This window comes from Leptodactylus fuscus, chromosome 7 (genome assembly GCF_031893055.1).
Source record: "Leptodactylus fuscus isolate aLepFus1 chromosome 7, aLepFus1.hap2, whole genome shotgun sequence".
NCBI lineage: Eukaryota > Metazoa > Chordata > Amphibia > Anura > Leptodactylidae > Leptodactylus > Leptodactylus fuscus.
In genome coordinates, this window is record NC_134271.1 from 32,788,582 (window position 1) to 32,811,703 (window position 23,122).

The 23,122-nt window shown below is 44.8% G+C and overlaps 1 protein-coding gene across 1 annotated transcript in view; it reads left to right on the forward strand.

Moving 5' to 3' along the window:
• The window catches only part of SPTBN2 (spectrin beta, non-erythrocytic 2), a 143,727-nt gene that overhangs the window by 47,724 nt on the left and 72,881 nt on the right, over positions 1–23,122 (forward strand). Inside the window, exon 2 of the mRNA XM_075281613.1 lies at positions 20,327–20,553. Coding sequence (XP_075137714.1) covers positions 20,394–20,553 — 160 coding nt within the window. The 5' untranslated portion in view covers positions 20,327–20,393. The remainder of the gene's footprint in view (positions 1–20,326; positions 20,554–23,122) is intronic.

Consider the following 23,122-nt stretch of genomic DNA (forward strand, 5'->3'; position numbering starts at 1 on the left):
TATGGGGGCAGTGATGGAGGCTAATATTCTTTTTAAGGCTGGACATTTAAGTATGTGGGGCATTAGATGGGAATTTCCATTTCTGTAAGTATAATTGACATGCTGTGATTTTCAAAAATAATTGCAGTATTTCCGCTGCAGAATTTTTTTTTTTCTGCAATGTGTAGATGGGATTAGCCAGAATCCCATCCACTTTGCAAGTACTGTAAATGCAGCGTTTTTTTGCCAAGGCATTTCCGCCCCCACATTGTAAATTGTGTTCCTATTGCATTGACAGAAACATCATGTAATACATTAAGTGTAGCCCACACGTGTTCTGCTGTAAAGCATATATTTAAGAATAGGAAGAAAAGAAAGTGAAGTGCAATAATAACAGCTTGACTATCGATACAGAAGACTAAAACTACACACCTGTTATGCTGAATTCTAAGAGAAAACTATACTGGCTGTCCATGTCCTCATCTCTTCTCTCAACCTCCGCATTTTTTTTTTCAGTTGCGATAATTGGAGAGTTGTTAATTAGGTCACATGGTAAGAAAAGCTAATTAAGAATGGTTTATAAATAGGATGTTAATTAGGGTGGAAATGAACAACTTGTGACAGCTGAGGTCATAGTTTCACACAGAAACGATTGGGACATGAATCTGCCACCCCGGGCACCTTTTGATTACTTACATATAGATTTCTTATTATTTATTTCCGGTATTACCCATAGCAGTATGTGGAGACTTTACAATAGCACCTCGTATAAGTAAAAAGTTCCATGCATGGAGGTTCTATGGAAGAAAGGTGGTGTCCAATCTAGCAGGCCGCAATTTCTGCCAGATACATTCATGTGGAATACAACTGAAAGCCCAGTATACAGAGGCCCCGTGCATTGGAAGACTTGTTAACCCCTTAAGGACCAGGCCATTTTTTTGTTTCGCATTTTCGTTTTTCCCTCCTCACATTTCAAGAGCCATAACTTTTTCATTTTTCAGTTCACAAAGTTGCATGATGGCTTAGTGTTTGTGGGACAAATTTTACTTTGTAATGGCACCATTCAATATGCTGTGCTATGTACTGGGAAGCTGGAAAAAAATTCAAAATGAAATTGGAGAAAAAATGCATTTGCACCATTTTCATATGGGTTTAATTTTTACGGCGTTCACTGTTTGGTACAAATGACATGTTACCTGTGTACTATGTGTCAGTACGAACACGGTGATACCAAATTTATTTAGTATTTGAAATGAAATGTTTTGATACTTTTTAAAAAATGAAAAACTTAGCAAAATAGAAAAAAAGTTTGTGTCGTCATGTTCTGACACCTGTAACTTTTTCATATTTACTTGTGTAACACTCAGGAGGGCCAGGGCTGGTATCACGAGTAATATATCAGATGTGGCGGGCTTTCAGGGGGTCCCTGGGTCCCAATTGTGCACAAAATCTCCTTTTTGATGTCCCAGACTACCCACCCCCACTCTGATATCTGACAATGACAACAGACAACCAGGTCTCGGGGGTAGCCGTTGCTTCTTTTACTAGCAGGACGAGGTAATACAAATGTACATATGGAGTAATTCTTCACATACAATACAGCGATCTTTGTAGGCAGTGTCCAATTAAGCAGGTGATGGAGCTTGGAGCAGGAATGCTTTGGATAGTTTAATTAGTAGTTGCTTGGGTAGTTAACTTGTATATACTTGTAAAGATGACCTGTATCCAGGGGGTTAGTCCTCAACAACTGGGTACACGTATGTAGAAGAGGAAATACAATTATCAGCAGGGGGAGACCCTTGAATTCTGCCAGACTAGCTATGGGCTTCTTAAATATAGATTTGTCCCAAAGACTTACTTGGATAGAGAGATACGTGTAGATGTCCCAGATGTATGGATAGGCAGGTCCATAAGCTTTTAGTGCTTGTGAGCTTGGAACTTCAGAGGAAAACAGAGAATCTTGAGTACAGAGGAAAAACATCTCTGTTGGAAGTGACCTGAGAGTTGGCTGCCATTTTCAGCTCTCCATGTGCTGCTAGGTCCACATGTCTTGACTTATCCCTCTACCCAAAAGACCAAAGCAAAAGGTCCCCAACCCCCCTCGAGGGGGCTGTAACCCCTCCTCCTCCAGGCCAGTCCTGAAGGTCACCTGATTATACTGGACACACCTTCACACTGACAACTCAAATTACAATGGCAAAGTATAGGCAGGTGTAGTTCACAAAAACATTCACAAGATGGCGCATTAATAGACCCCCGTGTGCTGGCTCTGGGCAAATAGAAGGAATGAAGGAGGAGAAAAATCTTTACCTTATATGCAAATGTCCATACCATCTCGGTCTGCAAGGACTATTAAATGGAATGGGACGAACAGTACCGGGACATTACACTTGTATGGAGCTGGGTGCAGTGTCTTTTTATGCGGGACAAGATGACGTTTCTATTGATACCATTTGGGGAAAGATATGATGGTTTGATCACTTTTTATTCAATTTTTTATAGGAAGCAAAGTGTTGAAAAAAACACTATTTGGCTATTTTTTTTATATTTTTTTGCCGCTACGCCATTCGCAGTATGGGATAAATGTTTTAATATTTTAATAGTTTGGGCATTTTGGAGCGCGGGGATACCTAATATGTTTATGTTTAATGTTCTTTATTTACTTTTACATCTGATTTAGGGAAAGGGGGTGATTTGAACTTTTATATATTTTTTTATTTTTTTAATGCTTATAAAAACTTTTGTTTTTCTTCTTTTACATTTATGATCAGACCCCTTAGGTACCTTGAAACCTAGGGGGTCTGATCGCTCATACTATTCACTGCAATACTACAGTATTGCGGTGAATAGCAAAATCACAGCAGTTCTATTAGAAGATGCCTCTGGCATCGTGCAATAGAACCAAAGTCATGACAATAGGCTTCCGGCTGTCATAGCAACCGATCACCGCCCTCATGTGACGTTCAGGAGGGCGGCAATCGGGGAAACATGGCGGCGCCCATGCCGCCTGCACCGTTTACATGCTGTGGTCATGTTTGAAAGCAGTTTGTAAAGGGTTAACAGCATCTGCTCGTGAGCTCTCTCCATACATCCCCAGGCGACCCATGCAGTAATAGTACGTCATGGGTCGCTAAGGGGTTTTGTTGAAATAGGCCAATTTAAAGAAAAAAAAATTGATACGGAGACTTCACAATATAGAGAGAGTTTAAAGAGGACCTTTCACTACCTCACCTCCACCAAATTCAGCTCTTAGCATCTGTTAACAGGCGGTGCTCCACTGATTCTAATACAGTGTGAGGCAGGAGCTCAAAATCACACCCCTTTGGGTTTCTGTCCTAATCCCTGGAAAAACTGCATAGGGGACAGCTTGCCGGCAGTCAGTGTCCGAATGCAGCCTCTCCACGGGGAAACCTTTTTTTTGCACGGACACAAAGTCGGACATGCAGGATTTTGTGTCCACGCAAAAAACTGGTTTCACTGCGGAGAGGCTGCATACGGATATCGGCGGTTTGTTTTAAAAAACCCATTCAAATGAATTGGTTTTAAAACTGACCGCCGGCAAGCCGTCCCCTATGCAGTTTTTTCGGGGATTAGGACGTAGACCCAAAGGGTGGAAAGGGACGTAAGTGTATACGTTCCCTTACCTGCTCCTGCCTGACACCGCTCCTGACAGGACAGAATCTAAATAGTATATCCAACTGTGCTGGAATCAGTGGAGCATCACCTATTGAATAATGCAAAGAGCTGGACTTGGCAGAGGTGGGCCCCACATAGTGTAAACGCAGCGCCAAATTTTGCAAAAAACGCTGTGTTGTATAGTCCTTACAAAATGGGTGGGATTCTGGCTAATTCCATCCACACATTGCAGAAAATAATTCACAGTGGAAATGCTGTGTTTTGAAAAAAGCTTGCATATTTGCAAGTCGCAGTATGTCAATTATACCTACGGAAACGCTGGCGGTTTCTGTATAGAGATAATGGAAGCAGAAATTCTGCAGAGGAAAACTCTGTGAACTTTGTGTGAAAAGTGCTAGAGGAAAAACCACAATGTGTCTCCACCATGGTCTTTCCTACATCGTTTTTGGCTGCGGCCCGCTACATGGGGTCTTGCTCTAACATCAATATATTAGATATTTTAAAGACTGTTAGGTAGTAACTAAACAACCTAGCCATTTTTGACTGGATCTATCCATCTATCTATGATCAACTATGGCTGCTCCAACTGCTTATTAAAAAACATCCTGATTATAAATTATTTAATGAATTATTTCATCCACACAGACATCTCGCCTTCTCTTATTATATAGGGATTAGAAAATAAACTGTTTTACAAACACATATACCTGCACTGAACTTCACATTTAAAATTCAAGAGGGCGCTTTATGTCTTTGTGCTACATAAAGGTCAATAAATTCCAGATTAGAATGTCTAACATGCTTTTCCTGCTCATCCGGTTGAATATTTATGAATTTTTCACATACATAATGTCGAAACCATTTTGCATTTTTCATTCATTTAGCACTGTCAGGCAAGCATAGCCGTGTGACCATGAGATGCCGTATTGATAACTGCACAGCTAGAACTAGGTCCCATAACGTTTAAGTAAACTTTCAGATCAGTGGTGTAACTAGGAATGGCGGGGCCCCGTGGCGAACTTTTCACATGCCCCCCCCCCGACCGACGCTGAAGACCTCGACCAACTGACCACTACCCCCAAACACACACACCCCGCGCGCATATCTGTGCACACTATAATACCCCATATTGGCCCCTGCACACAGTCCCCATAGTGGCCCCAATACACAGTATTGTGGCCCCAGTACAGAGTATTATGTCCCCATACTGGCCCCAGTACACAGTATTATGTCCCCATACTGGCCCCAGTACACAGTATTATGTCCCCATACTGGCCCCAGTACACAGTATTATGTCCCCATACTGGCCCCAGTACACAGTATGATGTCCCCATACTGGCCCCAGTACACAGTATGATGTCCCCATACTGGCCCCAGTACACAGTATTATGTCCCCATACTGGCCCCAGTACACAGTATTATGTCCCCATACTGGCCCCAGTACACAGTATTATGTCCCCATACTGGCCCCAGTACACAGTATTATGTCCCCATACTGGCCCCAGTACACAGTATTATGTCCCCATACTGGCCCCAGTACACAGTATGATGTCCCCATACTGGCCCCAGTACACAGTATGATGTCCCCATACTGGCCCCAGTACACAGTATTATGTCCCCATACTGGCCCCAGTACACAGTATTATGTCCCCATACTGGCCCCAGTACACAGTATTATGTCCCCATACTGGCCCCAGTACACAGTATTATGTCCCCATACTGGCCCCAGTACACAGTATTATGTCCCCATACTGGCCCCAGTACACAGTATTATGTCCCCATACTGGCCCCAGTACACAGTATGATGTCCCCATACTGGCCCCAGTACACAGTATTATGTCTCATTGTGCACACACATGAACAATTATTATACTTTGGGGTCTTTTCAGACCCCAGAGTATAATAATCGGAGACCCAAAGGGATACAAACATAACAAACTACTGTTACCTACCTATCTCCCGACTCCGCTGCATTCTCTGTCGCTGTCAGCCATCTTCTGGGACGTTATGTAACCGGGGCCCTGCGTTGCAGGTCATATGACGTCACGCAAGTAGGCCGAAACCTGGAGAGGTAAGTAACACAGTTTTTTATGTTATGTTACCTCTCCCAGGCCTCCGATCGTTATACTCGGGGGTCCGAAAAGACCCCCGAGTATAATAGTGCTTGTAGGGCCCGCACCGTCACTTACTGATCCCAGCCCCTGTCAGGATCAGTAAGTATATAGGGCCCATTATCGGCTGGGGTAACTCCATGGGGGATCTTTGAAAATTGGTGTCCCTTGGGTGCAAGACATCCATTTTTCACGGCCGTTTTGCATCTAGCCTTAACAGGCTGTGGCAGTTCTTTGTACTGACAACACATATTTTCTCCATAGTTGAGTATACCCAGTTTTTCGACTGGGCTATTCTGACTGGCAGAAAGGACAGAAACAAACTGAAAACAGGTCTGAATGTGTTCAACAAAGTTTAATTTTTCGGACTCCAATTGCCCCGTTTAGGTGAATTTATCCATGAAGGTATACATTCGAATGTCAGATATAGATTGGTTTCAAATATCCCCCCAGTAACTAAATGTGATGTGAACCTTTTATACAATGCCCTTTTCTATCCTTTATAAATACTTTCTAAATGGATTCTAAAATGCATAGAGTTACCCAGTCATGGCTCTCATCCAGCCAGGTTTATGTTATACTCACTACATTATAGAGTTAGGATCACCAGTTCGTCCATTTTATATACAAGACTTCTTGCTTTGAGTGTGCCCAACACCATCTGACTTTTCTTCACTGGGTCCAGGCAGTGAGCTCTAAACTTGTATCTATGTATCTAGCGTTTGGGTTTCCATAACAGAAACCCTATTGGATTAAAATAAGTTACCCACGGAAACCCAGGGACCCCAAAGACTATGATGGGGTCCGCCCAGTTTCCACCCGAAAATTTTGGAGAGAAATGTCCTGCTTTCAAGACTTTTCTCTCTTCATTTTTCATCGGAATGGGAGACGGAATCCCCGAACACTCATAGAACGCAGATGTGAACCCTGCCTTACAATGCTCCATAGTGTTGCAAGCTGCATATTTACAACCAAAACCCGGGCTTCCAAATTCAGAACAATCTGACGTCAAGTGCAGAGATATTTACCCTGAAACAGTTGGAGCATATACTGTACTTAAAATGGACAACACATGGAATACAATAGTAAATTTATATGTAAACCTGTTTTTTCCCTGGCTCATATGAACTTTCTTTATCCCAGACTGCAGCATCCTTAGTTTCCTCCATGGCCTTGTGTCTTACTGTACAGTGTTACAGAGCAGACTAAGCTCAGCTCACTAAGACCAGGCTCTTAATGTAGCCTATCAATTACATAGAAATTACTTACATTTCTTAGACATCATTTTGTCTCAGTTCTGTTATCTGAAATCTGTGTTTAAGCAGATGTATTATGTTAGCCCCTTCCTGACATTAGACATAAACATACATTATAGTGTGGAGTGGAGGATATGGAGAGAGCGCAGAAGCAGCACCTGCTGGTAACAGCTGCGATTGGTGCCAGCGCTGTTCACGGTTCTCAATCACTTACATACCATGGTCATTTGTGACCACGGTATCTAAGCAGCAGTGCATAGACCTCCATTTTTGATGAGATCAACATCAAAGGAGGGCGGCAGTCAGTTTTCATTACAGCTATGGTATCAATAAAAATGTCAGCTCCTCCGGCGACAAAAAAAAATAAAAAAATTTGTAGTTAATTTTTTTAAAGATATTAAAACATAACGATGCAATAAAAATGGCATAATAAACTATGTAAAAATAACCCGGAAGAAAATGTTTTTTTTTTCAATTTTTTTCTGGTTTCCCAATGCATCATGTAAGTATTAAATGGTGCCAGTAGGAAGTACAATTTGTCCCAAACATTACAAGCCTTCGTATGGCTATGTGAATGTACAAATATAAAAAGTATGACTTTTCAAGCCAAGTAGGATATAAAAAGAATTGAAAATATTCACCATAGCAAGAAGGGGTTAATGTAAGAATATCGCACAGGTACCAAACAGTAGCATTCCTGGATTCTAATTCTAGTTTTTCTGGTACCTGCTATCAAAAGTTCCTTTGAGTCATTTTTCCTGCCCCCGGCTGTCAACAACATAGTGATCTGGTTACATCACAAGGCTATTGTGTGAAGAGCAAATTAGCAGGACATTAAGACTAGAGATGAGCGAACAGTGTTCTATCGAACTCATATTCGATCGGATATTAGGCTGTTCGGCATGTTCGAATCAAATCGAACACCGCGTGGTAAAGTGCGCCATTACTCGATTCCCCTCCCACCTTCCCTGGCGCCTTTTTTGCTCCAATAACAGCGCAGGGTAGGTGGGACAGGAACTACGACACCGGTGACGTTGAAAAAAGTAGGCAAAACCCATTGGCTGCCGAAAACATGTGGCCTCTAATTTAAAAGAACATCGACGCCCAGCTTCGCGTCATTCTGAGCTTGCAATTCACCGGGGACGGAGGTTTCCGTCCAGTTAGCTAGGGCTTAGATTCTGGGTAGGCAGGGACAGGCTAGGATAGGAAGGAGAAGACAACCAACAGCTCTTATAAGAGCTAAATTCCAGGGAGAAGCTTGTCAGTGTAACGTGGCACTGACGGGCTCAATCGCCGCAACCCAGCTTTCCCAGGATCCTGAATGGAATACACTGTCAGTGTATTCCCGTATACCCGATATATACCCCCGATACCCGTTCCAACGGTGTGCCCCCCCACCTTCACCCCAGAAATACCCTGCAAGTCCCCTAGCAATAGAATTGGGGCTATATACACCCACTATTTTTGCTACTGCCATATAGTGCCATTGTCTCACTGGGAATTCAAAGAATATATTGGGCTTACATATAACTTCAATTCCAGGGAGAAGCTTGTCAGTGTAACGTGGCACTGACGGGCTCAATCGCCGCAACCCAGCTTTCCCAGGATCCTGAATGGAACACACTGACAGTGTATTCCCGTATACCCCATATATACACCCCAAATCCCCGTTCCAACGGTGTGCCCCCCCACCTTCACCTCAGAAATACCCTGCAAGTCCCCTAGCAATAGAATTGGGGCTATATACACCCACTATTTTTGCTACTGGTATACAGTGCCATTGTCTGACTGGGAATTCAAAGAATATATTGGGGTTACAAATACCCTCATTTCTTGCTACTGCCATATAGTGCCAGTTTCTGACTGGTAATTCAAAGAATATATTGGGGTTACGTGCACCCACAATTTTTGCTACTGGTATATAGTGCCATTGTCTGACTGGGAATTCAAAGAATATATTGGGGTTACAAATACCCTCATTTCTTGCTACTGCCATATAGTGCCAGTTTCTGACTGGTAATTCAAAGAATATATTGGGGTTACGTGCACCCACAATTTTTGCTACTGGTATATAGTGCCATTGTCTGACTGGGAATTCAAAGAATATATTGGGGTTACAAATACCCTCATTTCTTGCTACTGCCATATAGTGCCAGTTTCTGACTGGTAATTCAAAGAATATATTGGGGTTATAAATACCCTCATTTCTTGCTACTGGTATATAGTGCCATTGTCTGACTGGGAATTCAAAGAATATATTGGGGTTACAAATACCCTCATTTCTTGCTACTGCCATATAGTGCCAGTTTCTGACTGGTAATTCAAAGAATATATTGGGGTTATAAATACCCTCATTTCTTGCTACTGGTATATAGTGCCATTGTCTGACTGGGAATTCAAAGAATATATTGGGGTTACAAATACCCTCATTTCTTGCTACTGGTATATAGTGCCATTGTCTGACTGGGAATTCAAAGAATATATTGGGGTTACAAATACCCTCATTTCTTGCTTCTGGTATATAGTGCCATTGTCTGACTGGGAATTCAAAGAATATATTGGGGTTACAAATACCCTCATTTCTTGCTACTGGTATATAGTGCCATTGTCTGACTGGGAATTCAAAGAATATATTGGGGTTACAAATACCCTCATTTCTTGCTACTGCCATATAGTGCCAGTTTCTGACTGGTAATTCAAAGAATATATTGGGGTTACGTGCACCCACAATTTTTGCTACTGGTATATAGTGCCATTGTCTGACTGGGAATTCAAAGAATATATTGGGGTTACAAATACCCTCATTTCTTGCTACTGCCATATAGTGCCAGTTTCTGACTGGTAATTCAAAGAATATATTGGGGTTACGTGCACCCACAATTTTTGCTACTGGTATATAGTGCCATTGTCTGACTGGGAATTCAAAGAATATATTGGGGTTACGTGCACCCACAATTTTTGCTACTGGTATATAGTGCCAATTTCTAACTGGGAATTCAAAATGCGCAAGGCTCCCGGAAAGGGACGTGGACAAGGCCGTGGGCGAGGTCGGGGGAATGGTTCTGGGGAGCAAGGTAGCAGTGAAGCCACAGGGCGTCCCGTGCCTACTCCTGTGGGGCAGCAAGCATTGCGCCAATCCACAGTGCCAGGGTTGCTTGCCACATTAACTAAACTGCAGGGTACAAACCTTAGTAGGCCCGAGAACCAGGAACAGGTTTTGCAATGGCTGTCAGAGAACGCTTACAGCACATTGTCCAGCAGCCAGTCAGACTCTGCCTCCTCTCCTCCTATTACCCAACAGTCTTGTCCTCCTTCCTCCCAAAATTCCCAAGCTTCACAGAACAATAACCCCAACTGTCCCTGCTCCCCAGAGCTGTTCTCCGCTCCTTTCATTGTCCCTCAACCTGCCTCTCCACGTCACGATTCCACGAACCTAACAGAGGAGCATCTGTGTCCAGATGCTCAAACACTAGAGTCTCCTCCATCTCCGTTCGATTTGGTGGTGGATGACCAGCAACCCACCCTCATCGACGATGATGTGACGCAGTTGCCGTCAGGGCATCCAGTTGACCGACGCATTGTGCGGGAGGAGGAGATGAGACAGGAGTTGGAAGAGGAAGTGGTGGATGATGAGGACACTGACCCGACCTGGACAGGGGGGATGTCAAGCGGGGAAAGTAGTGTGGATGTTGAGGCAGGTGCAGCACCAAAAAGGGTAGCTAGAGGCAGAGGCAGAGGTCAGCAGCTTAGGCGAAGCCAGGCCACACCCGGAATCTCCCAAGATGTTCCAGTTCGTACCCAGCCCCGAAAAACTCCCACCTCGAGGGCACGTTTCTCGAAGGTGTGGAGTTTTTTCAAGGAATGCGCCGAGGACAGATATAGTGTTGTCTGCACAATTTGCCTCTCGAAATTGATTAGGGGCTCTGAGAAGAGCAACCTGTCCACCACTTCAATGCGCCGTCATTTGGAATCCAAGCACTGGAATCAGTGGCAGGCAGCAACGGCAGGACAAAGGCCGCCTGCCGTTCACGCCACTGCCACTGCCTCTGCCACTGCCTCTGCCTCTGCCACTGCCACTGCTGACTGTGCTGGCGATGCACTCCAGAGGACGAGCCAGGACACCACTTCATCTGCCTCCGCCACTTTGTTGACTTCTCCCTCATCCTCCCCTGTTCCTGTCTTATCTCCTTCTCCTGCACCATCAAAGGCACCATCAGGCGCTTCTTTACAACAACCCACCATCTCTCAGACATTGGAGCGGCGGCAGAAATACACTGCTAACCACCCACACGCGCAAGCCTTGAACGCCAACATCGCTAAACTGCTGGCCCAGGAGATGTTGGCGTTCCGGCTTGTTGAAACTCCCGCCTTCCTGGACCTGATGGCAACTGCGGCACCTCGCTATGCCGTCCCTAGCCGTCACTACTTCTCCCGGTGTGCCGTCCCCTCCTGGCACCAGCACGTGTCACTCAACATCAGGCGGGCCCTTAGTTCCGCGCTTTGCACAAAGGTCCACTTGACCACCGACGCGTGGACAAGTGCATGCGGACAGGGACGCTACATTTCACTGACGGCACACTGGGTGAATGTAGTTGTGGCTGGGACTGCTTCCCAAACTGGCCCGGTGTACCTCGTCTCCCCGCCTAACATTCCTGGCAGGGACACGAGAAGAACACCCCCCTCCTCCTCCTCCTCTACCGCCTCCTCCTCCGCCACCGCCTCCTCCTCCGCCACCGCCTCCTCCTCCGCTGTTAGATTGACCCCAGCTACGAGTTGGAAACGTTGCAGCACTGGCGTTGGTAGACGTCAGCAGGCTGTGCTGAAGCTGATCAGCTTGGGGGACAGACAGCACACTGCCTCCGAGGTGAGGGATGCCCTCCTCGATGAGACGGCAATATGATTTGAGCCGCTGCACCTGGGCCCAGGCATGGTCGTTTGTGATAACGGCCGGAACCTGGTAGCAGCTCTGGAGCTTGCCGGACTCCAACATGTTCCATGCCTGGCCCACGTCTTCAACCTAGTGGTGCAACGTTTCCTAAAGAGCTACCCCAATGTTCCAGAGCTACTGGTGAAAGTGCGGCGCATGTGCGCCCACTTTCGCAAGTCGACAGTAGCCGCTGCTAGCTTAAAATCTCTCCAGCAACGCCTGCATGTGCCACAACACCGGCTTTTGTGCGACGTCCCCACACGCTGGAACTCAACGTTTCAGATATTGAATAGAGTGGTTGAGCAGCAGAGACCTTTGATGGAATGGTGCCACAAAGTCAGCTGCCTCAGTTTCACATCCATGAGTGGCCATGGATGAGAGACCTTTGTGACATCCTACGGGTCTTTGAGGAGTCCACAAGGAGGGTGAGCTCTGAGGATGCGATGGTGAGCCTTACAATCCCGCTCTTGTGTGTTCTGAGAGAATCCCTGATTGACATCAGGGATAACTCAGATCACACAGAGGAGTTAGGGATAGCATCCGATCCATCACAGCTGGAGAGTAGGTCCACACATCTGTCCGCTTCACTGCGTTTAATGGAGGAGGAGGAGGAGGAGGAGGAGGAAGAAGAGTTGTCCGATGATGTGATGGTGATACAGGAGGCTTCCGGGCAACTTCGAATCGTCCCATTGTTGCAGCGCGGATGGGTAGACATGGAGGATGAGGAGGAAATGGAGATTGAACTTTCCGGTGGGGCCAGAGGAGTCATGCCAACTAACACTGTGGCAGACATGGCTGAGTTCATGTTGGGGTGCTTTACAACCGACAAGCGTATTGTCAAAATCATGGAGGACAACCAGTACTGGATCTTTGCTATCCTTGACCCCCGGTATAAAAACAACATCTCGTCTTTTATTCCGGTAGAGGGGAGGGCCAATCGCATCAATGCTTGCCACAGGCAATTGGTGCAGAATATGATGGAGATGTTTCCAGCATGTGACGTTGGCGGCAGGGAGGGCAGTTCCTCCAGTAGGCAACCAAGTTCTCACCGGTCCACACAAACGAGGGGCACACTGTCTAAGGTCTGGGACACCTTGATGGCACCCCCTTGCCAAAGTGCCGCCACGGAGGGTCCTAGTGTCACCAGGCGTGAGAAGTATAGGCGCATGTTGCGGGAATACCTTTCCGACCACAGCCCTGTCCTCTCCGACCCCTCTGCGCCCTACACGTATTGGGTGTCAAAGTTGGACCTGTGGCTTGAACTTGCCCTATATGCCTTGGAGGTGCTGTCCTGTCCTGCCGCCAGCGTCCTATCTGAGAGGGTGTTCAGTGCAGCCGGTGGCATCATCACTGACAAGCGCACCCGTCTGTCAGCTGAGAGTGCCGACCGGCTCACTTTGATAAAAATGAACCACCACTGGATAGAGCCTTCATTTTTGTGCCCACCTGTGTAAAGCACCCCAACATGAAACTCCATGTCTGTACTCAACCTCTCCAATTCCTCCGCATCCTCATACCATAAGCGTTGCACAATTCTGCTAATACTAGGCTCCCTCCACCCTGATTTCCCCCAACTCTGCTGGTTAGAGGCTCCCTCCACCCTGATTTCCACCAACTCTGCTGGTTAGAGGCTCCCTCCACCCTGCTTTCCCACAACTCTGCTGGTTAGAGGCTCCCTCCACCCTGCTTTCCCACAACTCTGCTGGTTAGAGGCTCCCTCCACCCTGCTTTCCCACAACTCTGCTGGTTAGAGGCTCCCTCCACCCTGCTTTCCCACAACTCTGCTGGTTAGAGGCTCCCTCCACCATGAATTGGTCCAAACTGGGCTGTTTAGAGGCTCCCTCCACCATGAATTGGTCCAAACTGGGGTTTTTAGAGGCTCCCTCCACCATGAATTGGTCCAAACTGGGCTGGTTAGAGGCTCCCTCCACCATGAATTTGCCCAAACTGGGGTTTTTAGAGGCTCCCTCCACCATGAATTGGTCCAAACTGGGGTTTTTAGAGGCTCCCTCCACCATGAATGGGTCCAAACTGGGCTGTTTAGAGGCTCCCTCCACCATGAATTGGTCCAAACTGGGGTTTTTAGAGGCTCCCTCCACCATGAATTGGTCCAAACTGGGCTGGTTAGAGGCTCCCTCCACCATGAATTTGCCCAAACTGGGGTTTTTAGAGGCTCCCTCCACCATGAATTGGTCCAAACTGGGGTTTTTAGAGGCTCCCTCCACCATGAATTGGTCCAAACTGGGGTTTTTAGAGGCTCCCTCCACCATGAATTTGCCCAAACTGGGCTAGTTAGAGGCTCCCTCCACCATGAATTGGTCCAAACTGGGGTTTTTAGAGGCTCCATCCACCATGAATTGGTCCAAACTGGGGGTTTTAGAGGCTCCCTCCACCATGAATTTGCCCAAACTGGGCTGTTTAGAGGCTCCCTCCACCATGAATTTGCCCAAACTGGGCTGTTTAGAGGCTCCCTCCACCATGAATTGGTCCAAACTGGGGGTTTTAGAGGCTCCCTCCACCATGAATTGGTCCAAACTGGGGTTTTTAGAGGCTCCCTCCACCATGAATTTGCCCAAACTGGGCTAGTTAGAGGCTCCCTCCACCATGAATTGGTCCAAACTGGGGTTTTTAGAGGCTCCCTCCACCATGAATTGGTCCAAACTGGGGTTTTTAGAGGCTCCCTCCACCATGAATTTGCCCAAACTGGGCTGTTTAGAGGCTCCCTCCACCATGAATTTGCCCAAACTGGGCTGTTTAGAAGCTCCCTCCACCATGAATTGGTCCAAACTGGGGTTTTTAGAGGCTCCCTCCACCATGAATTGGTCCAAACTGGGCTGTTTATAGGCTCCCTCCACCATGAATTGGTCCAAACTGGGGTTTTTAGAGGCTCCCTCCACCATGAATTGGTCCAAACTGGGCTGGTTAGAGGCTCCCTCCACCATGAATTTGCCCAAACTGGGCTGTTTAGAGGCTCCCTCCACCATGAATTGGTCCAAACTGGGGTTTTTAGAGGCTCCCTCCACCATGAATTGGTCCAAACTGGGCTGGTTAGAGGCTCCCTCCACCCTGATTTCCACCAACTCTGCTGGTTAGAGGCTCCCTCCACCATGAATTGGTCCAAACTGGGCTGTTTAGAGGCTCCCTCCACCATGAATTGGTCCAAACTGGGGTTTTTAGAGGCTCCCTCCACCATGAATTGGTCCAAACTGGGCTGTTTAGAGGCTCCCTCCATCATGAATTGGTCCAAACTGGGGTTTTTAGAGGCTCCCTCCACCATGAATTGGTCCAAACTGGGGTTTTTAGAGGCTCCCTCCACCATGAATTGGTCCAAACTGGGGTTTTTAGAGGCTCCCTCCACCATGAATTTGCCCAAACTGGGCTGTTTAGAGGCTCCCTACAGCATGAATTTGCCCAAACTGGGCTGTTTAGAGGCTCCCTCCACCATGAATTGGTCCAAACTGGGGGTTTTAGAGGCTCCCTCCACCATGAATTGGTCCAAACTGGGGGTTTTTAGAGGCTCCCTCCAGCATGAATTTGCCCAAACTGGGCTGTTTAGAGGCTCCCTCCATCATGAATTGGTCCAAACTGGGGTTTTTAGAGGCTCCCTCCACCATGAATTGGTCCAAACTGGGGTTTTTAGAGGCTCCCTCCACCATGAATTGGTCCAAACTGGGGTTTTTAGAGGCTCCCTCCACCATGAATTTGCCCAAACTCTGCTGGTTAGAGGCTCAATCCACCCTGATTTTCAAAACAAATGTTGGTGCCAACCTCAACTTACTACAAGGGCCAAATTCACTGCTGGTGACAAGCTCTCCTCACTGCAAGTGCCAAATACACATGTTTCAAGGTGTTTTCCTACTGTCAGAGAGGTGGTATTGAGTGTGTAAAGTGTGTAGTTGTTAGGCTGTGATGTTGGGGTAATAGAGGGTGTTTGGTGTGTTAGATGCCCCCAGACATGCTTCCCCTGCTGTCCCAGTGTCATTCCAGAGGTGTTGGCATCATTTCCTGGGGTGTCATAGTGGACTTGGTGACCCTCCAGACACGGATTTGGGTTTCCCCCTTAACGAGCATCTGTTCCCCATAGACTATAATGGGGTTCGAAACCCGTTCGAACACACGAACATTGAGCGGCTGTTCGAATCGAATTTCGAACCTCCAACATTTTAGTGTTCACTCATCTCTAATTAAGACATTTAGAAAGCTCAAGACTGTAAAGCCACAAAGTGAAATATTTTTTGTTACGTCACATGCCAAGAAGTTTACCCAGCCATCTGCACACATGTGGCTCAAAATGGATCTTTGGAAGAAGATATCAATGTCCATTATAATGACTAGAGCAATTGGTTCAGCATGCGTGTTCTCAATCCACTCATTCTCTATGGACAGCCCCATAGAGAATAAATAAAAGGGATGCACATGTGGGAACAGGTGCTCCATCCATACAAAGGTACAAGGGACCCTGTTATCATGCGTGGTGGTCATACCTCCACTATTGGAATGCCCCTTTAGGCCGGGGCCCCATGGGACGTAAACACCACGATTTTCCCGCAGCAGAGACGCTCCGGGAAAAATCACGTTTTTCAGTGCAAGCAAAGGGGATGGGATTCATGCGAATCCCATGCCCACTTTGCGGAAAAAATCGCAGCGCGGACACCCTGCGATTTGCAAAGCTTTTGTAGTAAGTAAGTAAGTAAGTGATCTGAAGATGACTTGTAGCTTACAGGGCCTTTTACATCCAGCAGGCAATGATTCCTAAGAACATTTCTTGGCAATCCCTATGTCTTGGCTGTTTTTACATTTTGCATATTGTAACTAATGTGGCAGAAATCTAGCTTATTTTATATTGATATGTAAAGATAATTACTCTTTGTCAGGTGATAATTTGCACATTTACTCAGATCAATTATTGGCAATGATGTTTCCTAGGTATGGTCATTCCTTATAATTGCCCCATTAATAGGGCCATGTAATAGGGCCTTAGGGTGATGCACAGTGGTCTGAAGTCTTAGGGTGATGCACAGTGGTCTGAACTCTGTCTGACTGTGACTGTGTAGTTTTGCTGCTAATAAGGCCAGTAATGAGAAAAAAACTGGCATTTATAAGTGTCTCACTTACTTATAAGGGACAGCACCTATGACCCATAACTGGCACTAGGTTGACACTAGCAGGTCTATGTCATTTGGGTCTGCAGGAGACCCTGTCTGCTTAAAAGTGCTTACCCACATAAAACCACGGATCCCATACACTATAATAGGTTCCGCCTGGGTTTGGCCCAGGTTTCTGACAATTGTCCTTGCAGCACCTTTGTCTCCACCGATTTTAAGCACAATCGATGGCAAAGACTCCTACAGATGTGAATCCAGTCTAACATGTGTGGTATGACCCAAACTAAAATTTCATTGGTCCAGGAAATCAAACTAACTAATGTTTAATGTAAGGGAGGTTATCAAGGAGGCCAAACCAGATTTAATCTAATACAGAGTTAGGCTAGTGCTATAATGTCCAATAAAGGGTATAACACTAGAGATTTCATTTTCATAGATGCAACCTAACATCAGGCACATGGACAGCACCAAAAAATATGGAATGACCCAAAAATAGTGAAAAACATATGAGGCTGCATTTAACACTAGAGATGAGCGAGTAGTATTCGATCAAGAAGGTATTTGATCGAATACTACAGTATTCGACATACTCATACTTGGTTGAATACCACGCGGTAAAGGCAGTAAAAATTCGATTCCTCACCCACCTTCCCTGGCGCTTTTTTTTACACCAAACACTATGCAGGGGAGGTGGGACAGTAACTAGGAGAACGTAGGCATTAAAAAAACGTATACAGTAGAGATGAGCAAGTAGTGAAATATTCGAAAATTCAATTCGCGTAGACCTCAATATTCGACTATTCGATCGAATACCTACCTACCTACTTGATGGAATACTGCTCGCTCATCTATATTTTACACAAGAAAATACAAATTAATGGTCAATGCATAAAATAATGCAGGCAAAAATCAATGCTTTAAAATGAGCAATGAAAGTCAAGTGAACATAACACTAACATCAGGCCCCACGTGGCATCCCACAACAAAAAATCGCTGCGGGAAAAATCACGGCAATGTATCACGGAAACCTCTGCGATTCACTGAATTTCACTCTGTACTTTGTCTTGTATTATATCAGTGTCATAGGTGCTATTTATTTATTATTGGTGTATGCTTTGCAGGTCACAAATGTGCGGTGTGTTTAATTCTATGAGCTCTTTTGTTGATATTATTTTATTTTTATGTATTTTAGTTGAATGAGGACATATGAGGCTTATTGTTGCTTTTTATTTTCTGCTACATCACATGAACGTCTGGTTCACCATTTGGAGGCAGGCGCTGATTCATAGAGATACCTGGTATATGTTGCTTGCTCTGCACATTAGTTGTTTTTATGCTTATGTTGTTATTCAGTACTGTACTATATTCCTGCACCATATGCACACTAAAGATCACTGCCACTTTGCTTTGACTTGCACCTACATATTCAGAGCGCAGGAAATGACCTCAATTGTTCAACACAGAGAAAATGTTCCAGCTCCTCTGCATACATCTTGTGCACGTGCCTTAGATTACTACTGACATCAGACATGGTCGTACTTTCAATTTCTTTAAAGGGTACAGTATGTACAGGGGAAACGTGTTATTATTTAGTGTTATGTCTGCAGCTCAGGGTATTTAAAGAGGACCTTTCACCATCTCCACTACTTCTCTACATCTTTCAATAGGTACAGCTTTGCTGTTTCCAGCTCACTTAGAGTATTTTCTCCATCTCCCACCATTACTGAGTAATCGGTGCTTAGTTTCAACATCCAATGTGCTTATTAGTCTTTGTACTGTCAAGTGGGCGGTCCCTGGATGTCTGCTCTATCACCTAAATGACAAAAGAGAGACTAATTAACATTATCTGGTGCTAAAACCAACCGTGCCATTTGCTTGGGAGCATTTAGGTCTACAGAAAAATTCCAACTGTGTCCAAATCAGTGGCGTGGCATCTATCAAGGGATGCAAAGAGTTGGAAATGATGGAGATAGTGAAAGGTCCTCTTTATTTATTTATTATGCCATCATATTCCGCAGCGCTTTACAGACATTGACAGTCACTGTCCCATATACGACTCACAATCTACATTCCCTGTCAGTCTTTGGCGTGTGGGAGGAAACCGGAGTACCCGGAGGAAACCCACGCAAACACGGGGAGAACATACAAACTCCTTGCAGATGTTGTCCTTGACAGGATTTGAACCCAGGACTCCAGTGCTGCAATGCTAACCACTGAGCCACTGTGCTGCAGGGTAATTACATTCCAGTAACCGAGATAAAGGCATAAATACAGCGATATTTGTGCGGAGCTTTTGATCATCACTGAAAAGATTACTATAGGATCAACTGTATTATCTGGTATTTGGTAATCCATCTTTATTTAACTGTTCAATACTTCACTATTATATCAAACTGAACATGTAGGATTAATTTTCTAGTATGTTTGTTATTACCAAATAGGGGTTGGTGAACTGGTCTGTTGTATTAGTATTCGCCATTTAACTAGGGTTTTTCTGTGGGGATCCTATTATGGCCTTTAGATATGGGCCAGGGAATGACTGTTGTTACACTGGTTTTTCTCTGTCTGCATTGTGATAGCGTATATGTTGTGTTTTGTAGTTAATATAAGGAAAATATATTTTTGGATGTGAAACAGCAAAAAATCGCTACGGGAAAAACTGTTGTGGCAACAAATAACGTTTTTTCCCGCAGTGCTTTTCACAGAAAATCCACCGAGTTTTCCACTGTGGACTTTCTTCTTCAATTATACCTATAGGGATACCGCCAGTGTGTCCATAGGTATAATTGACATGCTGCAATTTCCAAAACTGCAAGGCTCCGATCCCACGGAGTAACGTGCTGCACATTCATGTGTCAGAGTGTGAGCGCTCAAAACAGATCCCATTCACTTCAATGTGTGCCGGCTTATGGGCGCTACACATTGAAATCAATGGGAGGCTTTTTAACCCATTGATTTCAATGTGTAGCGCGTGAGCCGACACACATTGAAGTGAATGGGATCTGTTTTGAGCGCTCACACTCTGACACATGTATACGTGTCTGAATGTGCGGCGCGTTACTCCGTGGGAACGGAGCCCAACAGTTGCAGCATGCATTTTTACTCTGTTTGTGGATGGAATTCGCTATAGCCTGAAGAAGTCATTCAGATTACTATCTGCAAGAAAATATAAATAAACTTAGCTAATGCTACAATGAGGCGTTTGGCGGCACTACTGCTTCGTTTCAGCAGTGTCCGTGTAGCCCTATCCTTACTATTGTAAATGCTGTGAATGAGGCTCAAGGCTTACCATATTTGCTCTTTCATCTCTAGGTTGATGGCTCAGCATTGAGTGAACACTACTTATTTTGTATCCTCCTTTGATATCATCACTGCAATCATGAGTAGCCCACTTTCACCGACGGATTACGACAGCTTGGAAATCCAACAGCAATATAATGACATCAATAACAGATGGGATCTAGCCAATGATGATGACTGGGACAACGAAAATAGTTCTGCACGTCTGTTTGAGAGATCTAGAATTAAAGCACTTGCAGGTGAGTATGAAATAAAACCTACACAAATCAGTGGCTTCATGAGGTATAAAATAACCGCAAAAAAATAGTATATTGTATTGTACGGGACAGTAGAGCCATGACAAGACATGGACTCTTTAGATCATTAGGATGTCCTAGTCTTCGGAGCACATTCTGTCCCAGAAAGGCGGACAATTTAGTGTCTGGAAATTCTCAACCATATTTGTCCATTTGGGGGGGAAAATTGTATATCTTAATAATAATAATTAATATATATTTATTCAATTTCTTGCACAGTTGGTCGCTATCTTTGTACACCTAGGGTAAGTTCACACAGGGTTTTTTGGTTAGGATTTTGAGGCCATATCCGCCTCAAAATCCTGACCAAGAAGACGGCTCCCATTGAAATCAATGGGAGCCGATCAGTTCTTTTTTTCCGGGAGCCGATGAGAGATGCTCATTCTTTCAGGCGGATGTCGCGAGACACTCCCTCCTCCTGACTAGGCCCATCCATTTGGGCCTAATCTGGAGCGGAGTGCGCGGTTTGGTCCAGAACCTGAGGCGGCCTCTACCTCAGGTTCCTGACTAAAAAAAACCATGTGAACTTACCCTAAAACAAGGAAAGACTGCCATGCACTAATAAGACCACCTACTGGACCTTTGAAAAATAAAAAAGAATTTAAATAAGGAAGGGGAGTCTCAGCCCCTGAGAGATAAAAAAAAAAACATATTTACATATATAAATGAAATAGGATTACACAAAGGGTGGAGAGTAATAGAGAATATTCAGGTTTCCGTTTCCTGCATAAAGCAGAGCAGGAGACGGAAACCTGCAGGACTCTTTCTCACCCATTCATTTGAATGGGTGAGAAAGCTGTCCGGCCGTGAGCGGCGGTGAGCGTTTTATGCTCTCCGCCGCGAAACCGGGTTTTATAATCTGGACACAGAGTCGGACATGCAGTACTCTGTGTCCGGATTTAAAAAAAACGGTTTTGCGGCGGAGAGCATAAAACGCTCACCGCCGCTCACGGCCAGACCCGGTCTGTGGTTTCCGTCTTCTGGCATGCAGAAGACGGAAACCACAGAACGGACAGCTGAACGCAGGTGTGAACCTAGCGTAAAACAAAAACATTTTGTGCATTTTGTGTGTTTACCGTTCCTCCTGCATCAGGGTCATTATTTCACTTCGCACCTTATAACTACACATTGCACTAGTATAATTCTATTATCACTGGACACAATGACACTTTTAAGTTTTTGTTGTTGTAAAAGTTACGTCACTTGAATAAGGTCACGTTGTAGTTGCAAGTGAACAGTTTGAACAAAAGGTGTATTGTGCGCCTCACATTTCTTCTTGCTGCAGCGTCAGAGTACCGTAAGGCATTGGCTATGCATTTTACGCTAGTTTCACAATAGCGTTCAGCTTTGTCATTCCTTCCGCATGGGGATTTAAAAAGTGATTACCCAAAATCAGCTGCAGACCCTATAGTCCACAATGTGGTCCGCCAATACTTTTTTTTTCGATGATTTTAGGCAGAATCTGCGGCAGTGCCTCCTACAGAGACTTCAATGCACATGTGAGACTCCAACGCACATGTGAACCTAGCCTTAGAAATATAATCTTAACTAAGGCTGAAAGATACAGTATGTTAACACATCTTTCATTTTCCATGTCTGAATTAGCATAGAAAAACGCTTATTATCTGTTTCCCATTGCTTTCATTGGAAAAGCATGGTGTAGTTTACACTCTGTGGATTTCCTTGTGTGTGCAATTCTGTAGCACTGGATAAAGTGGCATGTCAGTTCCTACTGCAGTATATATCTAAATGAATATAATCTGTAGTGTGAATATACCATGACAATACCTGGGATGTTCTGATGTTGCTTTTATTTGAAAACAAAAGTTGAAGACCAGAGAAATTTGTCTTAGAAGTAAAACGAAGAGTTAACTCATCGGCTAGGACCGGGCGCACGTGTGCTGGCTGATTTCACAGTTTAATTAAATGTGTTTGCTAAGTATTCCAATAATAGCACTTTTCTTTGTCAAAATCCTAATGTTTCCATGGAGACCTATTCAAATTGCACCCTGTTCTTTAGCAAACATTCTCCACAACATAGAGTTTAACACGTTATTACCAAAACACTGTGATCCTTATTAATTTCAGCAAAGATCATATAAACATATATTTAAAATGTATAAGAAACCAGGCCAGCTTTTCCAGAGGCATGATAGGAAAGGAGGTTCAATGATCCTAGGCATCCAGGGGGAAGTTTTAGGGTTAAGTAACCCCTAATATTCCATTTAAGATGGTGATGTTAAATAAACGATGACATGGTCTAGTCACAGGATAGAAAATAATTGTTAAATTGCTGTAAGAACGGAGTCTGAAAGTCCTCTTGTATGCTCCATGTGAATGAATTGCTGGTGCGCTTGCATGACCAGACCTCGATTCACCCCCACAGAACTTGTTTCTATGGCCCATGTGCATAACTTTATATCCACAATAAAAATTTTAATGTATTTGCCATTTCCCTGCCCAAGCTTCCAGATTCATCAAATTCCTCTGTAATATTACATAGTATCATCTG